The 21006-nt window shown below is 40.3% G+C and overlaps 2 protein-coding genes and 1 long non-coding RNA gene across 3 annotated transcripts in view; 2 read left to right on the plus strand and 1 right to left on the minus strand.

The window, feature by feature from the left end:
* Positions 1-289: 289 nt before the first annotated feature.
* The window catches only part of LOC115627578 (probable G-protein coupled receptor B0563.6), a 33280-nt gene continuing 12563 nt past the window's right edge, over positions 290-21006 (minus strand). Inside the window, exons 2-9 of the mRNA XM_030523301.1 lie at positions 14741-15107; positions 10278-10486; positions 7707-7860; positions 2103-2252; positions 1946-2039; positions 1006-1159; positions 491-934; positions 290-411 (exon numbers count right to left, since the gene is read on the minus strand). Of these exons, the coding sequence (XP_030379161.1) occupies positions 298-411; positions 491-934; positions 1006-1159; positions 1946-2039; positions 2103-2252; positions 7707-7860; positions 10278-10424 (1257 nt within the window). The 5' untranslated portion in view covers positions 10425-10486; positions 14741-15107 and the 3' untranslated portion in view covers positions 290-297. The remainder of the gene's footprint in view (positions 412-490; positions 935-1005; positions 1160-1945; positions 2040-2102; positions 2253-7706; positions 7861-10277; positions 10487-14740; positions 15108-21006) is intronic.
* On the plus strand, positions 17335-18036 carry LOC115627580. Its single transcript, XR_003995709.1, has 4 exons — positions 17335-17423; positions 17488-17657; positions 17724-17778; positions 17862-18036. It is a non-coding gene; the product is annotated as an uncharacterized LOC115627580 (long non-coding RNA).
* On the plus strand, positions 18709-20748 carry LOC115627579 (U6 small nuclear RNA (adenine-(43)-N(6))-methyltransferase-like). Its single transcript, XM_030523302.1, has 5 exons — positions 18709-18835; positions 19457-19667; positions 19727-20372; positions 20432-20486; positions 20542-20748. Exons 1-3 carry the CDS (start codon positions 18725-18727, stop codon positions 20305-20307), a joined length of 903 nt encoding a protein of 300 aa, XP_030379162.1. The 5' UTR covers positions 18709-18724; the 3' UTR covers positions 20308-20372; positions 20432-20486; positions 20542-20748.

Raw genomic sequence — 21006 nt, forward strand, 5'->3', positions numbered from 1 at the left:
GTTGAATAATGCTACTCAGACCTCTGTATGGAGTCAACAAATCAGCACTTCTAAGCTCTACATTTGGCTGCGATCCTACAGTCCGCAATGGGTTTGAATTGAGACAATGTAGGACAGGACTTGGATGAATACCCAACAATAATGGGTGTGTATGCATTGCTCATCTGATTAAACGTAAACATCGACGGAGACGGCGAACGGTGGTCGTGGGGGGAGCGGCGGCGTAGGTGGTGGTGGCGGTGGCGGAAGCGGTGGTGTTGGTGGCGGTGCAATCATATGACTGCACATAGGCGAACTTCAAATGCTGCTCGAACGTCCGGCCCCAGTGCAAACGCCCGATGTGGTGGTTACATGGTGGTTTCGCAGTGCTACCTTATCTAAGTGAACGAGGCGAGTGGGCTTGGCGGACATCTGTGCGAATAGTGCAGCGATATACATATATATGTATATAATTGAGGCAGCTTAGAGTACAGGAAACTTTGCAGCTCACCTCATCTGCCTGCTGACAAAGCTTGGGCTTAAACCACGGCCATTTGATAGTACGCATCAGGGTGTTCCGAAAGTCCTCGCTGAACAAACAGTAGATGTAGAAGGTGATCGAATAGTTGATGAGCTCGAGCAAATTGGCCAGCGCTCGGAAAACCTGGAAAGAGAAGCTGGGCAGCACCTCCGATGCAATGGTCATGTGTAAGATGGCCATGGGTGAGACGCAGGCCAGGAAGAGCAGGGATGTGCTGCCTAGTAGAAGGAAGAGCCGACGCTCCTCAGCAAATTTACGGGGATCCTCGTCCTTAACGTAAATAGCACGTGTTAGGACCATTTGGCGGCGACGTTCGCAGGTGCGTCGATAGACCTGCATGATGCGTGCATTGAGGCCAGCTATGACGACGGTGGGTATAAGCTTGAATACGACTTCCAGAGTGACCTTGTAGATCTAAACACATAGTATTTATTTATTGGCATTTATGTAGATACTTTTTATTGAGCTCCCCCAATGCTACTTACCGTATAAAAAATGGTGTGCTGATAGGCTTGGTTATCGCGCCGCAAATAGACATAGACATTCCGTCCAACCAACAAGCACTTGATCAACTCGCCTCGAAAGATGCTCGGAAGATACATTATGAAGGTCAAGAGGCAGGTCATAAAGACAACAAAACTGAACACAAAAGAAATCTTAGTGAGCAGCAATGCACAATGGTGCGTGGGCATCTATCCCATCCTTCTCGAGAAAGGGACATTAGCGACAGTTACACGAAATACATAAGTTGCACTCGAAAGTGCCATATAAACATATTGTGTCAGTAAGTTATAAAAAGCGCACCATAGACTCTATTATACTTCGGATATACGAAGAGAAAAATGTTTTAAGAACAAATAATTTGATCCAAAACGCCGATCCACTAAGCGGATTAAAGCAGAAACACGCTCATTGCTCTACTGCTTTGTTGTTATTTATTTGTTTACTTATAGTTAACAAAGAACTGCTAACTTTGCAAGAAAATAACAATAATATAACTTAAAACAAAATTCAACAAGTGAAACAAGTAGTAGCGCAAGACAGGATTAGAGACTGTCAGAATCAAGTTGCAAGTATTAATGATGAAATAGTCTTAATGAAGTGTTCGAAGGATATGTTGAGTGAAAAATAATTGTCATTTGAACACAACACACGAATGGGTTCATGTGAAGCAATGTGAGATCTACAAATAGGCAATCGAGAGCTACGAAATGCACGAGTAAATCTTAAGGGAACTGCCAAGTGTACGAGGCTAAGAAGGAAAGGATAGTCAATATCACCAGAAGGAGAGTGACTCCTGAACAAATTCTACGGCGATGTAAGAATGGTGGGTCTACTTGTATTAGTTTTAACCTGGATACTCTCTAAGTTTAAGCCGATTTTTCATTGTCACTGAGCGTGAGAACTGTGCGAATGAATACATACCCTGGGGGTCCAATAACGGGTCGCGAGAATCCTGGATGGCAGACAGAGACGTAGCGCTCGATAGTCAAAACCAGTAGCATCATGACACCGACGCCTACTTAAGGAAATAGAGACGGCAGGATTGAGAAAAGCTCGTGGAAAAGTTACAAATACTTACCCAAGCAGCCATTGCCTAGAAAAAGCTCCAAATGTGCGGTATAGAAGGCCGGTCCGAACTCTTCCCATTGGCCACGATCCTTGTGAACCAGCATCCGTATCCCGAATGGTATGGCGAACACTATGGCAAGCAGTGCGAACGTGGAGTAGGCTAAAAAAATCCCAAGAGCGTGTCGTTAAAGCAGTTTTATGGTTTTCATTTATGGCAGACTACAGCGTTACTTCCGTTACTGGTCCATAAAACATCCGGAACATCCTAAGCACACACACACACACACACACACACACACACACACACACACACATGCACACGAATACTCAAGCTGCGTGCTTGTTTTATGCTCCGTTCTGTGCTTTGTATGTTGTGTTCTTCGTTTTCTGTTACGCTTGCCTTCTTTATTTTGAATTCTCCTTCGAGGCGCCCATTTTGCTTGCCTTCGTTGTTTTGTTGATAATTTTTCTACTTATCGCTCATTTGTTAGGCTCATTTGAGTGGGCGATTGTTTGTACTTATATTGCATATAAGTGTATGTGTGCATGTGCGTTGGGGTGTGTTTATATGGGCACATGTGCGTATTTTTATTGATTTATGATTTTGTTTATAGCTCTATAATTACATTATTACTTGTAGGGCTGAATGCCTGTGTGTGTCACTGGCCTGCAAATTGTTGAGCACACAAAACCGAACGCCTAATACGACTTCCTCTTCTACCAAGCTCCCAGCTCCCAACTCCCAGCCAAAATCTGAGACACACCCCCATCGTTAATGTGGTGCTGACAGCACTCTGGGCTTTGCCTATGGCCAGCATTTTGCGCTAAGCCTCTGGCAGGCATGAAGCGGTTAGTTGTGAAGAAAATAAGTATCAGAAAATAGAGTGTATTTCGAGTTAAGGTAAACAGGTCAAGCAAAAAAAGCACCTTCACATACTTGTATACACCTCTTTCCCGATATCAAAAGTGGGGTAAACATCAGGTGTTATTATTATTACTTTTTGTTTAAGGAAGGTTTTCAGAAAGTGTGATTATATTTATGTAGTATAAGTACTAATATGAAAAGGCTAATGCAATAAAAATTTCATTTAAATTAGCGCAACCAAATAATTTTCTGTGCCACTTGCCGTGCTCTTTGTTGGTTTGTTTTTGAGAAACTTTTGTTCTATTTCTGTTTCTCAAATGGCATTTTGCTTCTTTTTTTAAGTAATAATAAGAGTTTTGTGGAAATGGAGGAATAGTGAACAAAAATGGACCCAAAGTGAGATCATAATATTTTCAAAAGCAGAACCTATATCAGTATCTGATTACAGATTAATGAAATGTATGCGACAGATGTCGTGCTATAAAGAAATGAACGAAATTATTATTGTGGGCTACGCAAATATTTTTGTTTAGCAAAGAAATTTCTTTTTTTGCCCCAACAAGGGCCAGAATATATAGCAGGGGATCAAGGCGATACATGCAGTTAAATCATTTTTAAATTTCTGAACAGAAACAGGTAAAAAAGTAAAATACATCATCGCTTCCTTTGGCAAATCAATTGATTATTATCAAGGAGTGTTTGGAAAAGGATTAAGGCAGTAGAAAAATGTCCACGCCACCTTTATTGGTAATTACATAAAACCATACCCAACGAAATAGCTTTCAATAATATTCTATATAAATTAACCTTGGGACCCAACTTGGAGCATTTCCCAGAAGATGAGCTTCGGCGGTCTCTTTTTAAAAAAATAAAAAACCCCCCCAACACTTTATATTTGTCTTACAGCGTGCTCATTAGCGGAGTCGTGGTTACCCCCTCTGATGAAAAATTGGCTACGTTTATGGCCATGCCTATTTGCGTAGAGCCCGTGGTCAGCATCCACTAACCGTGTGGCCGTTAGGGACATGTGCGCGTGCGTGTGTGTGTGTGTGTGTGTGTGCACGCACACATGCTTGTCAGGGCGAATGTGAATGCTAGTTTATTTGCCATACTGCTGGCCACCTAATTGGGTATATCGATATAAGCGTCACTTTATTGAGGACTTGACAACTGCTTGTCACTTGATTTGTTCATAATGTCAGTTCGAATTAAACACATCGTCCTCCTCTCCTGAATTCGGTCCCAACAATGCCACAAACAAGCTTTAGACTCTGTATGTATTTTTATGGAAGTAAACTAGATAACGAGCGGAAATGCCATCACATTAGGGAGAGACGACCTTGTCAGCAATAAGGGATTTAAAACCACTTTAAGAGTCTGAATGTAATCTTGTTTTCTTTAGCAAAAAGTTTAATTTTATTTACTTCCGCATATCTTTGGTTTCATTTTTCTCAATTATTTGTATCCAATATCGACATGGGAGCTTCCACAAAGACGAACTTGCTCTGCTTAGAAAAATAGGGCCTATAGCATTTTTTTATTAGTTTTTAAAAGTGTACAGAAAATTGCGATTAATGGGCATTAGAAGCATTCGCTTAAATAAAATCGAACATGAAATCCATTAGCCTTCGTACTTAGATTCACGAATGGGAACAAGCTCGTGAATTAAATGTTATCGCCTTATTATTTCTCTACGGTTCTTAAACATGTATTAATAAATAAAACAGGAGAAAATCCGCCAAAAAATAAGATTTTTTATTTAAAATCGAAAGTAAAAAATATGAGGGAGGCGAGTTGGAAATTCAAATGTTGTCAATAAATTACTTAATAGAGATTATTTGTTTCTCTGTAGAATATAGATTTGAGAGAGCAACTGAGAATGAAAACACCTAAAAAAATCCCAAAGTCAACCGAAAGAAAAATGGCTTGGCGTCTGTTTTAGAAACTCCAGACATTAGTAGAGTTTATTAACTACATATTAAGCTCTAACTAACTAATAGGCCGGCTTTATGAAGTTTCTCGATTGAAAAGTAAAAACTAACAGAAGCAGCTAGCTTGTGGGACCCAAAACAGTTTATTTTATTCTAAAGATTTTGTTGTTAGTGTGTCCGTAAAATACTAGTAAAGGTACTACTTTTTATGGAAATTTTTAAAGTTCCATTGTTTTCTTTTTCTGTAGCTTTCGGCGCCTGTTCTGTCATTAAGCAGCAGAAGCCAGCGATCAAAGACTCTCAGGAAAGCAAATGATGCCAATTAAAAGGACCGCACTGTGCAAGCACGGAACAACTTGAACTAATTGCCTATGTCTTAACATACATATATACCACGAGTATATATGTGCATAGTGTGTTTGTATATAGGTTAATAACAGCCTACTGCTCTGTCCACTGTAGATGAGGGGCTACTCGAGTAAACAGGCTGCCGGCAGAAAATAATTCTGTTATTTCAATAAAATAACTACTCTGATTTCGGTCATTATTCCACACGGCCCTCCAAACGTCCTTGTCGTTGCTATTCTTATTGTTGTTGTTGATTCCGGCTGGCGTGTCGCCTTTTTACTTTAAGCTTCGCCTCCGGTTCGTTTGTGTTGTTGTGTTGCTGTTGCTGTTGCGCAAACCCATTAAATTGATGTTTTCCACTTTTTCCATTTTATTTGTCGCTTTTTTCTGCGGGGAATAGTCATCGCGGCAACGACAAAGGCAACGGCACGGCACAGGCACCGCCTCGGCGATATTTTAAGCCAAAGGGTCGTCTCACTTTACATTTTCTAGTTTCGCTGGGCAATCAATTATGCTGTCTTGCCAACACATGTGCCTTTCGGAATCGAAGTGAGGTGCTCTATGGATTTTTACTAGCCTTAGTGTGAGCCGAAAGTGGTTTGGTTTCTCTATTTGTATGCAAGAGACAAACCGAACGTTCTTACTGGCTTCCATTAATAATACATAATTGTGTGGTCTTCTATGGACCATGAGTGTCTTTTCTGGCTAATTGCTAAATTTTAAGTTAGTGCTCATTCATCAGGCAGTAGACCCTCAGAAAAATGTCGTGCTGAAGATGTGCTTGGGTTGGTTATTTGATTATTGCGGGCTTTTATGGCCCTTCTAACTAATGACAATAGACGAAACCATTCTCAAAATAAAATTGTAATGAGTAATCTCTTCAAATTGCTTCCTGACGTGCGAACCATTTAGCGGTTAGGTTGATGTTCAAATTGTTTCGCTAATAACTTTTCTTAGAGTTGATTGAAATTTGAAATTTGAAAAAAGTCTAGCTTATGCTGCTTTGGAATTGTGGACAGATTGTAGCGGAGGAGGCGGCAAAGAATAACTCGTGTTGTCTGGATATTAGGAGAGTGTTCATGCCAAGCTTGTGCATGACTATAGCGATCCATTTTGTCTTGCTGATTAAGAATATACTTGTATAGTACATAGTTGTTTTCTTCTCCCTGCACAAGCCAAATATACTTTCAATATATTTTCATGCTGTGGGTACAGTGCACTGCAGTGTATAAAAAGCGTGGAGAAGAACGACAACAACAGCAGGAACTTAAAGAATAGAGCCCGCCGCTATGTGGACATGCTAAGGTTGTTTTTTCTGGCGCTTAAGTCCTTGTTGGCCGGCTCCTCTTTGAGGGCCGGGCGATTCATTTTGGTTGCCTGCTCATTAATCAATTAAAACACCATAAAGCAAACGGTTGCCCTAATAGAGCCACATCCTTTTTCTGGTGTTGCTGCTATTGGGCTTGCCGATGGCATTACTTCCATTTTGGCTTTCCTTCATCCTTGGCCTGGCAGACATCGGCTTAACGGGGGCTTTGCATAAATTAGTTTAAGCGCGCCCGTCGCCACTGTGTGTATGAAACGCGCATAATGAAATAAATTTCCGGGCTGTGTCAGCACGCGCACGTGTCACGCCTCCATAAGCCCACGGAGGCAGTCACACACTCACACATAACAATAGAATAGATAATAATGGAGACAACAAGGAGTTATGACTTAAGACGGTTCAGACTGTGAAAAGTATTTCACGAACTACTTGCCTCCTTTTGTTGCAAACTTTCGCATCCTCGTAATAAATAGACTTAAAAGCTAAAGCAGCTGGATGACCTTTATGGAACCCTAAACACTTGGTATTACATCGAAGACGAACATTAAATGCTGCTTTCGTTTGTCACAATTCTATTCCAATGAACCGCACGGGGTCGGACTAAACCACCATCTAAGCGGGTACTGACTCGTACTCTATCGTCCACCAAGAATGTGACGCTGTATCCTGCGAATGGACGTTTGACGGCCCAGAACTAGACTATGATTCGACATAGAACGGGGTAGCAGGGTAGTAGAAAAGGCGATAAATGTACTTGTGTCTCTTTGTAGACTACCTCACAAAAGACTATCGCTACTCTTCTATGGCATTCCCCTTAATAATACTTGTAATAAACTGCCAGCACAATTAAATGCCAAACAATATTATTTCGATGGCTTGCATATTAACATACTCGTATGTATTCATTGCAAGGTACCCTGTTCCTGATTGATGCAGAAACAGGACTTTGAAGGTTGAAATTGGAAAAACCCAATAATTAAGCAAGGAAGAACATTTCAAAACAGAAAGAGCGAATAAATGTTATTCAAGATTCGGCTCCTCTCTCTCGACATTATCGTAAGCTGATTAATTATCGATTTCTTGAAAATTTGTCAGGGTTCAGTTCGTACAAACTGTTTCAGTGTCTGAGGTTTTCTGACTTACCTCGCATGTAGATATAGGCCGTGCCACGCATGTTGCGACGCGTCAGGACAATTAAGTTGAGCACATTGCCAATAATGCCGAGAGCACAGATGATGGGCAGCAAGATGCCGTAGCAGTATTCGCGCAGCTTCTCGGTGCGAGGGTCCTCCACATCCTGTCAAACCCAACCAAACGAGACAGGACGGGCCGAAGCGAGGCGAGGCGAGTGGAAAGGATATGAAACGAAACGAGAAACAAACGCAATATATTATAATGGAACAAGCAAAGTAGATAAGAAGCTGTAAAAAAGCGCAACTCGTAAATCATCCGGCTTAGAATGCGTTTGCGTGTGTGCGGGCTTTGTTTTTTCCCTGGAATTCGGATGGTGGTCGATATAAAATATTTAAGTAACATAATAGTACAAAAGCAGCGATCCCTTTGATGCTAGCAATGCATAATCCAAAGTGGCCTTCTCTCTCTCTCCCTCTCTCTCTCTCTCTCTCTGACAAATGCATCGACCGATTAGCTGAGTAACATAGAAAACAACTCTCAGGTTTAAGTCCCACAACTGACATTAAGCCAACCACCTCGGGTGGTGCCACATATCAGGCAACAAGAAGTTGCAATTTAGAATTACATTAAATAATATTCTATGCCTTAAAATTGCCTTTTCTTTGTACTCCGATTTCAGTGGGAAACTGATTGGGTCTGGTCCTTTGAGCGCCAAAGGTGTGTATAGTTGTGTGTGCATCTGCGAGGCTTTGAGGTGCCTCAGATGAAAATTCAATAGTCAAGTTGACACTCTTACAAGTATTGCTACTCTGACACACACGCAGGTGCATTTCACACTTACACGCACACAGTCACTTCTATTTATGCAAGGCAGAGTAAGATATCTACAATATATGAGCATGTGCATTTTCACTTTTCCTTTTTCTTACCACCAATCCGACGGTTTGCCCCCCACCCCCACCTTCAGAGCCCTGGCAAGTTGCAGGCATAGCTGGAATTGCATTTCGATTTGAGTTGTCAGCAAACTTTTAGCATGAACTACTTCATTTGCCTCTAGTTTGATGGAGGTGCCGGGGCCAACATGAACCTCAGTGCTGATGCTCATCATCAGAGAGGCAGCTCAGATACTTAGACCAGATAGCTTATTAAAATGAAAGCAACAGCAACTTGTTGTTGTATGTAGAAGGTGGAGATGCAATCGTTCGATATGAGTTGATATAGCAACACTGTTTTAAAAGAGAGCATTTGTCGACGCCAACTTCTGGCAGTAAATTGATGAATTACCGCATTTCACATGGTCATGAAATGATAAGGACGACTCTATGATGCCAACATGGATCTAACAGAAGCAATTGGTGGCACGACTCCAAAGTATCATACATCCCCTGCTATACTAATAATAAACCTACTTGGAAAACTGATATCAGACTGTGAAGTTCGCTTTTGTACATTTCCCTGTCATTCTGTGCGAGCCAAAAGCAGTCTGCCATTTGTGACTTTACTTCGTTCGGAAGTAAACTACTTAACCTGGACCTTCCCTTTGCCATGCTGGCAAGTTTCCAGCTTTAGCTGAACAGCACCGAAGACACATTAGCATTTAGAATCGAGTCTGTTGTGCCAACTCGCGATAGTCTGTAAAAATCTACTCGTGCCATCTCGCATCAATCTAGCGTACCTTTTAAGAACCTCTTAATACTATACTTATTTGAAACTACACATCGAATAATGGCTAGCAGAGGTATCCTTCTACTTCAAAAAGCGTAGGGAAAATGGCCAAACACAATTTTATTTTATTAAAACATATTTTTATAAAACGTCTTTGGCCAACTTATGAGAAAAGTCGACGGGCAACAATTTGGCAGACGCAGACAATGCCACATAATCTGAAAACGGCAAACATCTGCCCAATTTTTTCTCTCCTTTTTTCTTCCTCTCAAAACATGCGACTCGGGAGCAGGCTTAGGGCACAGAGAAGTCATGCCGTCTGAATGTCTGTCTGATCGCTGCCGAAGATGCCCGTCAATCATTACGTTATTATAAAATTGTCCCCAAAATATCCCTAATAGACTGTTGTAAAGGAAATAGTCGAACTAGATTTCCAACTTTTTTTTCCTAAAATTGATTGTGGCAGACGATAATTAAATTTAATTTTTTGACCTTGTCAACGAAACAGAATTGGAAACAGAACACAGTTTCATTGAAAAGCAATGTTTAGAATTGAAGTTAGTGACATTCCATCTACTTCATCTTCTTCTTCTTGATTTAATTTTATTCTTATTATTTATGCCAATGCCACTAGTACTTGTTAAAAACTTATTAAAGTAAGACAAACAGCAAGACTCACAAACATTTCTAAGTTGCATTTGTTTGCTGAATGATGGTTTCTTTGGTCGCTCCTCCGATTACACAGTGTATGCAAAACTAATTTCAGCCATATAGTATTTTTCAAATCACTAACTGGCCTTCTTTCAAAATTGGTGCAACCTGCCCACAAATTATGGGTAGATTTGCTAATATATTTGCCTAGAAGCTATCGGTGCAATCATACAGAGACGATAAGAATGAGTTTTTTTTACTCACCGAGTAAAAATCATCGCGCAAGTCGCTAGTGAAGAGCGATGTTGAGTTACTGCCGCCGGCGAGATCATTGCTGTTGGTTAGATTATCACCCCAGATGAATGAGCAGTAGGCTGGATCCTCCACGGTGTTGTAGAGCCTTCTTATCATAGTGTCGGCCGGGATGCCGTGCTTGGGCGTAGCTCTAGTTGTTGTTGTCGTCAGAGCTTTCGCTGTGCCGTTCGAGTTATTATATTTGCGTGAGTGGAAGAGGAAAGAGTTGAAAATATGTAAATATACGTGTAAGGAAAAAAGAATAGCCCCCACCGCCCTGCTCATAAATGAACAGATGAACAGGAGCGTGTCATTCAAATAGCAGAACGATGGCAATGCTGATTCCGATGCCACCAGGCCTAGCGGAAACGGAAGCGTTCACTTGGACACTTTGCGATAAAATCAAGAAGGACAAAATAACAGAAAACAGTTAACTTCAAACAATCGAGCTATGGCCGAGCCGTGGCCATGGCGGAACAATTGAGCCTTTGATTGCGCGAGGCACGAGAAAATTAACAAAAAGTAACAGGCGGTTGCCAGAGTTACATCCTCGTTCTATATAGTACGTACGTGTATGTACTATGGGGCGAGACGTCAGAGGGCTATGTGTACCGATAGGCAGACAAGAGTTAAGAGCAAGCGGCAAACAGAGGCACCAAAAGGTTGACAGTCAGTCAAAAATGCGAAATAAATGTGTAATAAAGTGCTGCAAATAATTGCGTGCTGTAAATAAAATGTGAAATGTATGAGAGCGAGTGTCAAAGGTGGGGCGAGTACTTTCGAAGGCGCCTCTTGGGTCTGTTTATTGGATTGCTTATTTGCTTGCTGAGTGGGAGAAAGGCAAAGGGGTATCCTCGTCCTCGTACTCGTAGGTATTCAGCGCTGTTCCGAATTACATCGCCTCTTTCAAAGAGAATGACCATATTTGTGTTTACCGCCTGCCCAAATAGAGCATTCATTTATATGCACCTTTGCTGCCTTTTATCTTTACAGCATTCCATTCCGTTGACGGAGCACAAAGCCAACCAAACAAACAATACGTTGCAATGACAACCAGCTGAATAATGGGCATGAAGTCTATAGTCTTGCATGAAGCATATGTGGTAGGTAAAAGCATATACCAGTAATACCTGTGGCTCCCCCCGACTCCCATCGACTTGCAAAATGCCACCAAAATGAAGCTTCATTGTGTCCGTTTTAATATTGCGTCGAGTACGCAACTCAACAATACGGACTCCGGAATTCAATTTAATATTCTACAAGCCTTGTCCGAACGCAGTTTACAAGGCGACTGTAGGAAACAATTTGACAAGGCCAGAAGACCTGGAAATCCTGCTGGAAGTCCTATAAGCGGAAATTAGTCACTTACAAATCGGCATTTACAAAGGCTAACCGGTTTTTTTAGGCATAAAGTGTTGGCAAAGTTACGCTTCCTCCTGCAGAGATTGAAGACGGCTGGTGGCAGAACGTTTGCTAAAAAACCCTAAAATTGCTACTCAAAACCAATATCCCGGAGTTCACAGATAGCCTCAGTACAAGCCACATGCTTCACCTACGCCAATTCATCTGAGAAATGATAACAGATGTAGTGCGCTTGTCTCGCGTAGCAGAACAGATTTTTAAATTTGTATATGAGCCCAGAAGTAGGCAAAGAAGTTATATTGGTTCCCTTCTGATCTATGCCTGTTCCTACTTGTAGTTCGGAGGAGTTATCGCCCCCTGGTGGTTAGAGAAAGTAGATGTAATGTCATTACAAATTTCTTTTGGCCGGCACCCGTCGTCAAAGGACGGAAGAAAGGAGAAATGTCCGCGAACGGAGGTTACCTGTCTTCGTCGCCAACCAAGCTCATTCTTTTTAGTAGCGACTCTACTAGTGAAAGTACTTAGAAAGTAAAAGAAAATTATACAAGTTATTGCAAAGTGTGGCTTACGTTTATATAACCCATAATATTTCCATATATGCTGATTAGTAGAAATTCTAAATTCTAATTTAGAGCGAGCGATTGAAGCAATAGAAGCCCCCACCCAGAACCCAGGAAATTAGTTCACATAATTTGTGGTGCTGTTCCAGTTAGGGTAGGTTATTGGCATCATATATATTTTTTTTTTGTGTGTAACAAAGGCTCTCTTATATTTAGAATTGGCACCACAAGTGCAATTTCTAGCACAAGTGCTATTTTGTTCTATGTCTTAGAACAAGTGCAGCTTATCCCCCGAAAAGCTCTGCACCGGCTCCGTCATACTGATAGAATAGGCGACAGTTCACCGTCGGCCTTTATATTCGACAGTCGCCGCGTGCCGCTCAATTTTTAATTTTTGTCAAAGTGCGCTGAGTCAGCTGTTTGGTTTTTTTACCCAGAGGAGTCATTGACCTCGGGCCACCGAAAAGAAATTAATAACTCGCGTCGAACGGTCCAGCAAAGTGTCAACGTGGAAGATTCGGTTTGAAGCTGTATGAGCGGCAAAATTTGGCTGGGTGTTCGTCCCCTAATCTCCAAAATGGAGTGAAGGACACAAATTACCCATTTAGTTATTCATTATTTTTTTATATATGGTTTAAAAATTTTCTTTTTTTTTTTGTTATAGCGCATATAGTGCGCTGAAAATTTGTGAAATAATACATATGTATATGCAGAAGCAAAATATGCGCTAGCGCAAGGCAAAGGGAAAAAAAATTAACACCACCAACAATATAGTGGAAAACAAAATGTAGAGCAATTAGCTTTGACGCCGCCGCCTCTCTCGCGTAGTATTGTTCTTGTTTTCAGCTGGCAGCCACTCTCGAAAGACCTTTTGGACGTGGATCCACTAGCTGTACCACGCTTTACTTATTTACTCCGTAATATTATTATTTATATTATTTTGCTCTGATGCTGCACATATGCCTTTAGATTTTAAAATTGTTAACCATAATTTTTAATTATCACTTTATATTTGCTTTTATATTATATACATTTTTATATGCAGTTTTATGTGGATAACCGAAGTTGAAATTATTTTTATTTTATATTAATCACCACGTATAGGCATTTAAATGAATTTAGACCAAATTTAAATTAAATGAATTGTTACACCATGATTTTTTAACGTGTCGTAATTTTCTAGAAGCCATGACGAGAGGTGGGCTATTGACGTAGGTTCTGGTAATATTAGGGATCATTGGTTTCGACCTGCGGCCAAAGGTGATCATGGTAGGGTGGGCACAGAACCTGCTGACGTAACACCAGCAGCGCAGCAGAGACCAGAGGTAGAACACTTTAAAACGACAATCTAGTTTTTCCGTACTCGCTTTCATATCCAATCTACCACTTTCCTCCAGAGTAAAGAAAAGCACGCGAATTTTAATGGCATTAAATATTAGCGATCGAGCAGGTAGCACTGCGGCCTTCAAGAAGAACCACCCCCATATTGCCGACGACCGCCGTAGCCGGAACAAGCGCGTGCTCCGCTTAGCCGCTACACCGACCATCAGCTCGCCCAACAGTAGTAGCGATATACTTGTACGTTGCATGCTACACAGACCATAAAGACTTTTAATGCCTATAAGTCCTTACCATCCCAACTCTAGTACTCTCTAAGGCACAAAATTAAATAACTGCAGGCAATGATCAACAGCCCGGCATCTGTGTGCTCTATCAACCCAAACTGCTGCTAAAACTAAAAGGATTGAAGTTTCCATGGTATTAAACGTAATTCTATAGAAGTTGTAGAGAAGAGAAAGGGAAGGAAGAATTCTACAACACCTTATTGTTGTTATTGTCCAGCACTTAGCAAGTTCGGGGGCATTGCTTGAAACCTTTCTAAAAAATCTTAGAGAAATACCAAAAATGGAGCTTGTTAAACTATCAAAATTCATTAGTAAAATCGGGTGATTGAAGGCGGAACAATATGGAATAGCTTATGCCTTTTCTTCTCGAAGTTAAGAACTATCGTGATAAGTCAATTATAATGGAAGCCACGCCCACAGTTGTTGTTGTCGCTGCATAGACAGAATCCCTATGAAAAGTAACGCAATTCAAAAAGATGTTATATTATTTGTTTTGTTATTTAAATTTGGTTAATTTTTAAATGTATTTAATTTAAAATCAATTTTAATTAAAACGTCGCGAATTTCAAAAATGATGCCAAATAACTAATATTGAAAATCCCATTCCGAACCATGAATATATTAAATGTGAGAAAAGAATATATTTTATTATCTTATATAAGTAGTATGTTAGAATTGGCAACTGCTTTTTTACAGTCGAGAATTGCGGAAATTATGATTGAACCTAAAGTTAGAGGTTTTGAAAGGGTCTTTTGGTTCGACACTGCAAATACTTGTAGGAGATCTGTGTAGAGGTATACTTGTAGTCCCCTCTACAATAACAAATACTCGATTACCCGACTGTTTGCAAGGAATACATAGGAATACGCGTGTGAAGAGTACTCACCCACCGATTGGTCCCAAATACGGTGAACATTTAGATGGGCGGTCGTCTTGGAAATCTGTAGCTTTCCCAAATGCAACAAGCTTGCTTGTACTTTTCCTAGTTTTCCTTGTTTTCCTTCAGCTCCTGCTGCTTACTCCTGCTCAATTTCGATTTCTTCTTCGTTTATCGGACGTTCGTGCTATTAAGATTGGTTTGGTAAATTGTAGGGCTGTCGCTGCAGGCCTTTACCGAAATGCCAGATTCTTCAATTCTTGAATTCTTCAATTCTCCAGTTCAAGCGCTTCGATTGGCAGTGGCTTTATTGTTATGGCTGCTGTATTCGTAATTGCTGTTATTGTTTTTGGCCTTCATGCTGCTAACACTGGAGCTGCAAAGACACAAGTAGCAGAACAGTAACAACAGCAAATAGGATATAGCAACGTACATATAAAATCAACAATAGCATCAACGATATTGACATCGGCACAGCAACAACATAAAAGCTATAAAATTATGGATGTGATGTGCCATTTCTGTGTTTCTGGCAGTTGACAACTTTCCCGTTACTGTTTTTATTTGTATTTTATTATTTGGAGATGCCGTCGTCCTCACGCAGCCGAAAGTGCCACATTATTGGCATTTACACACACACACACACACACACACACACCAGCTTACATATGAAATATCAAGTAAATGTGTGTGCGAGAGCATTCTTATACTACTGGTGTGTACGTGTGTTCGTGCGCTCTGACGTCGCTGGCAACAGGTGTGCTTTATTTGCACTCGACACGTGGCAGATGGGCACGGTGGGTGGTGTTGCTGGGTCTACATGCATACATACATATGTACACATATACATACATACAAGTATATACGAGTACGTACAGTATGGGGCCATGGGCGGGATAGGGGTGGCCTGTTTCCGCGGCTCCTGGGTGTTTGCGTCAGGACATTAAAATCAACGTTAGCAGGCGCGTCACTTTTTGTACCGATTTTGATAAATTGCCCCCTGTTCTTCGCAATGACTTTAAAACATAAACATATACTTACACACACATGAACTGAGTAGTATATATGTACATAACATATGTATGTATGTATGTATAAACATACGAGCATACAGGTTCCCATATGAATGCTTCCTATCTCTAATGTTCAATCCAATTTAATGATTGTTGAATGCGCTTAACGCGACCATTAATTCACATGCCATATACCTGTTTGTACAGGCAGAATTAAATTGTGGAAAATACATACATTGTGGCAAGCACATAAACACCTTCGTCACAAACATCTTTCTGGATCCAAGGGCTAGATATGTACATACATATGTAGAAGCTACATAGAATAACCCCGCTCGGTATGCGAGCTCTCCTTAATCCACGAAATGACAAGCTTTGCTTGCTTTTTCTCAGTGTACCCATCTATGTAATACCCCGATCTTACTGTTACAGTTGCATCTTGTTACGGGCTATGTGAACTCATGTAAAGTTTCATCAATATAAGTAAACTTTAAGGAACGTGGAGCCACGTGCTCCGCCAGCAGCTGTTATTATTGTTTTTATGTTACAGTAGTGCTGGACGAAACATCGATGTTATGATATTTTATTTATACATCGATATTTTATTCCCGATGTTCTATGTTCTTTTCTACTTATCCACAGCTGAATTCTTATTTTTGTATGTTATACTTTCTTTGGTTTTTGTTATATAATATGACAAATCAAAATAAAGTTCCCCATGTTTAAACATCAATAAAGCCTTTAGAAAAATTCCTTAATAGAAGTTCGATGCATCGATAAAACGATGTTCTTCCCCTTAATAGATCGAATGTTTACCCACATCGATGTTTCTACAGCTCTACCGCACAGCACACATAATCTTAGATAAAAAATCCATGTAAAATATTCAAGTATGCAATTCAAAAAGAATATCGATATCGGGCGTTTAATTATAAGAAATCTTAAGTATGTAATTAATTTTGTGGTAGAAAGGGGACTTCAAACAACGATACAGCTCTCAAAATATCTGATATCAATTCTATGTTGAAAGAATGAAGTCCGCCTTATTATAAATATTACTGTGCATCTAGCCATTAGGAGGAAAAATGTTCCTTTTCCTGGTTCACAATATTTTTAAAATACAACAAACTTATTTTGAATAAGATGCATCTAAATTAGTTTTTTCATCTTTTGTTTTCAAAAAACACGTTCAAACATGCTCAATAATAGACGACATCCGTCTGTGTCCAAAAAATATAGGACATTTGCATTAGCCCATGCTGATGAGGAAAAGTGTATAACGAGCTTATGGATATGAACTTGTCTATCATATATTTATGATTAATAAAACATCGAATGCCACAGCGGCCGTCACACAGTTACCCCTTGTTTTCCATTTGATCGAAATTTTAACAATAAATATGTACTATAGAAGACAAATTAACTCAAGGATATATCTTCGATGGTGTACATATAGAACCTAGCCGTACCTGGTAATGCTAGACTTCTAGACTTACAAACAGTTCTTAATGTCGAATCTAGTATGAGCGCAAGTAGGCTTTGAAAATTCAATTATACCCATATACAATTTTTAAAAACATTATTCAGTCACTTTCCAGCTGCGAGCTACAGCAGGTCCTTCGGAAACAATTAAATTCTAAAATGGCTCAAACAAAATTCAAAGTGAAAAAGTATGACATGTAAGTTAAAAATATAAATTCGTTGAAGTTATAAACACTAATTGGCTGACTATTTGTACCAAAGCGGATGCCAGTAATAGGTATTGTCAGATTTCGGAAACATTATTGACCTGGAAATATCGAAAGCATAATTTTGCAATCAAACAGATTGCAAGAATACACGTCTTACAAAATGTTAAACTCAAATAACGATACTAAACTAAACTAACATACTCTTCACACATAAAGCCCAAGGTAAGAAACAAGATCCGAAATAAAACTCTCGCAGATTTTATTCAAATCTCTTTATTGACTTTTCAGCTTGATTTGGAAAAGCCACACCCACGTACACTATTTTAAACACCTGCCTTTGTTGGTGAGTATGTCGAGTCTGATAAATTGTGCCAATCATTCAAATGATAACACAACACCTTTAATTGCAATGATTCGCAAACAAAGAAGAATTGCTGAAGCCGGTACCTTACCCTCCACGTGTGATTCGAGATCTAAGCGGTGAGGGTCTGTGGATTGCGGAATACCAGGTGCTATTAAGAAATATCTACTGGCCGTTAATAATATTTCTTACAGTGTTATACAATATAATATGGTCTCAATAAAATACGACACTTTTAAAGTTGGGTGTTGAATTGATTTACGGGTTGGGATTTTCTATAAAAGTCTTTGACGCAAACAAATAATGAAGACAGCTGCTTATTTCGAAATGAAATTGGAAAAATTGTGGTCCTTTTGGAGTATGTCATGTGTATATGTTGATTTGGATTGTATATACGGCTTTAAGGCGTGTATTCAAACAGGATGTATCCTACATTACAAAACATGCGCTCAGAAGCAGTCGAGCATGCTGAAATGAATTATTAAAGTGATCCATGCGCCTAAAATATACGTATACTTGTACATATGTACATACAAATGCCACATGTCAGCGTGCCGCACGCTGCCTTACTAAATAAGGGATTTGATCATTAAAATTCATACCTGATTTGAAACGTTGTCAATTTTCCCGTCGTCCCTCCTCTTCACCAAGCCACCAACATACTAACCTAATCTTAAATAATATTAATTTTACTTACTTTTACCAGCCATTCAACGACACCGTCAAGTAAATGCGTGCATTTAAATGTACACGATTAATCGATTCTCATCAAAGTCGATGTTTAGCAAAAATGTTAAACATCGATTAAGTCGATTCTTCATCGATTTTTTTCTTGCAGCTCTACAGCCGGCTAAAACGATACAAGTTGTTGCTGAAATAGATCAAAAGCAGGCTAAAACCAAACAAGTTGTTGCTGAAATAGATCGAAATGACGCGATCTAATTTGAAAAACATGCATCCGCGTAATGTTCTGCGCACACCGCCCAACTATACGAAGTTACCTATTAAGCACAAGGACTTCCGAAGAGTGTGTACTTTGGTAAGAACATGTTACAATTTTCATTTACGATACATATGTACATTCACATGTACATACATATATGCACTTTCACATTGTCACATATGTATGTACGTTTACAATGCCATTGAATGCGCATGCATACATACATATGTATATAGATATTTCCATTTATGTACATACATGTGTGTACAGTGTGCCCTTGAAAGAGAGCATCAATAAAAAACCAGCTGTTGGCTGAGCATGGTCTGTGTCGAAGGTGCTAAGTAGAGTTGGACACGGGCCGTGTTTTCGATCGTGGCACTTCGTGCGTGCGCGTGCGTGTTTCGTGGCCGTGTCGTGTCGGGCCGAAAATAGTCGACCCATGGCCATGTCTACTAAGAAGGGCTTGAAGAGAAGGGAATCCCCCTAATCCACAATCCGGTCCTAGGCGGAGCTTGATTGTAAATCCTACCAAGATGGGAACAAATAATTACTAATCATCAATCTTAAATTGCTTCCCTTACGGAACAAGAGTCGCTGCACCTCTTTTATTGAAGAAATACAGCTTTCACGTCGGCGATTGTTTCCAAAAAATAAACAAATTTAAATTTTTGGGCCTTTAGTTACATATGTTAATAAGTAATTTGTTTCACTTTGCAGAACCTGAATGGCACAGTATCGGTGGATTTTCGCAATGAGCATACTTTGCGTGAGTTGGCCAAAATGATGCTGCTTGAATATTTCGATCTGAAGGTTGAATTCGCGCCCGGCAGCTGGATGCCAACTTTGGCGTTGCGTCTAAACTATGTGCTCTGGCTGGAGGATTTGCTTGAGCCGCTTAAACTGGACACAGTGCGTGGCATCGACATCGGTAGGTAATTGCTAATTAGCGGGGTGCTATTGAGACAAACATTCGCTGCTAAATTGCAGGCTGCGGCTCGTCATGTGTTTACTCGCTGCTGGCCGCCAAGAAGAACAAATGGCACATGCTGGCGTTGGATTTGAAGGAGATCAACATAGAATATGCACAGAAAAACGTCGAACGCAATGAGCTGCAGTCGCTGATCGAAGTTCACCAGCAACCGGACAAGACCACAATATTCAAAAGTTATTTCGAATCGCCTAATGCCACGAAAGACAAGTTTCACTTTTGTATCTGCAATCCGCCGATCTTCGACTCGAATTCTCCAAATCTGACGCGTCGGCCAGCGTCCAGAACTGTGCGTACCGGAAGTGCCGAGGAGTTGACCTGTGAGGGCGGCGAAGTGGAATTTGTGCAACGCATCATCGAAGAGAGTATGCTGTACAAGGAGCGTGTGACTATTTTCACCACCATGCTGGGTGTCAAGTCCAACTTACCAAAGATTTTGGACTATTTGAAGGCGAAAAATATAAGCAATGCTCGCACCACCGAATTCCATCAAGGCCGCACCAATCGCTATAACGTGGCGTGGAGCTTTCACAAGGAGGCCATCGGTGACACTGCGCCCAATCAGAAATTCTGTTGCTAGCTTTCCATATTTACTAGACTGGATCATTCCCTAAATGATTATAAGTCGTAAAAAATGGACACACCGTAAGTGAAATAACAAGTCTCGATTACCGTCTCGTTGCATTCTGTACTTATATTTGCAGCTTTTCTTCTTTTTTATTATAAACATATCCGTTCGTGAATGGATTTAAAATGACGGTAATGTACTTATCTAAGCTTGACCTGATTACCAATCTGGATCGCCTTTTTGCAGGTTCTCTAAGTTGAATTTGATAACTCTGAGGTGCAACGATTTGTGGCGGACGGTACCGGATCCTCCACGCTTGAGTCACGATCAGTAAGGAGAGGTTCTGAAGCTTTGCGATTCGTCATCACACTCGAGCAATCAACAAAACTGGCAGACTATTTCAAAGACCGTTGGAACAAATCTATTTAAAATAAAATTGCCCCGACTCCCTAATATTCCTTTTTCTTTTTTGTATTTGGATTGGAGTGCAGGGTACTTAACATCTTAAAGCATTCTTATTTAAAGCTGTTTTTAATGCCTATGTAAGGGTCAAACACTTAGTAACATCAGAGTGGATACATATCGTAATCGTTCTGTTTCCAAATCGATATACAAGTATACTTGTCCGCCTGGCCGTATATAGAAACATAAACTGTAGCCGCTAGGGTATTCGTTTTACCAAAGGATGTCGCGAGGCTTTAATGGGATTAG

This window comes from Scaptodrosophila lebanonensis, unplaced genomic scaffold (assembly GCF_003285725.1).
Source record: "Scaptodrosophila lebanonensis strain 11010-0011.00,11010-0021.00 unplaced genomic scaffold, SlebRS2 tig00000096-arrow-pilon, whole genome shotgun sequence".
NCBI classification, from domain to species: Eukaryota; Metazoa; Arthropoda; class Insecta; order Diptera; family Drosophilidae; genus Scaptodrosophila; species Scaptodrosophila lebanonensis.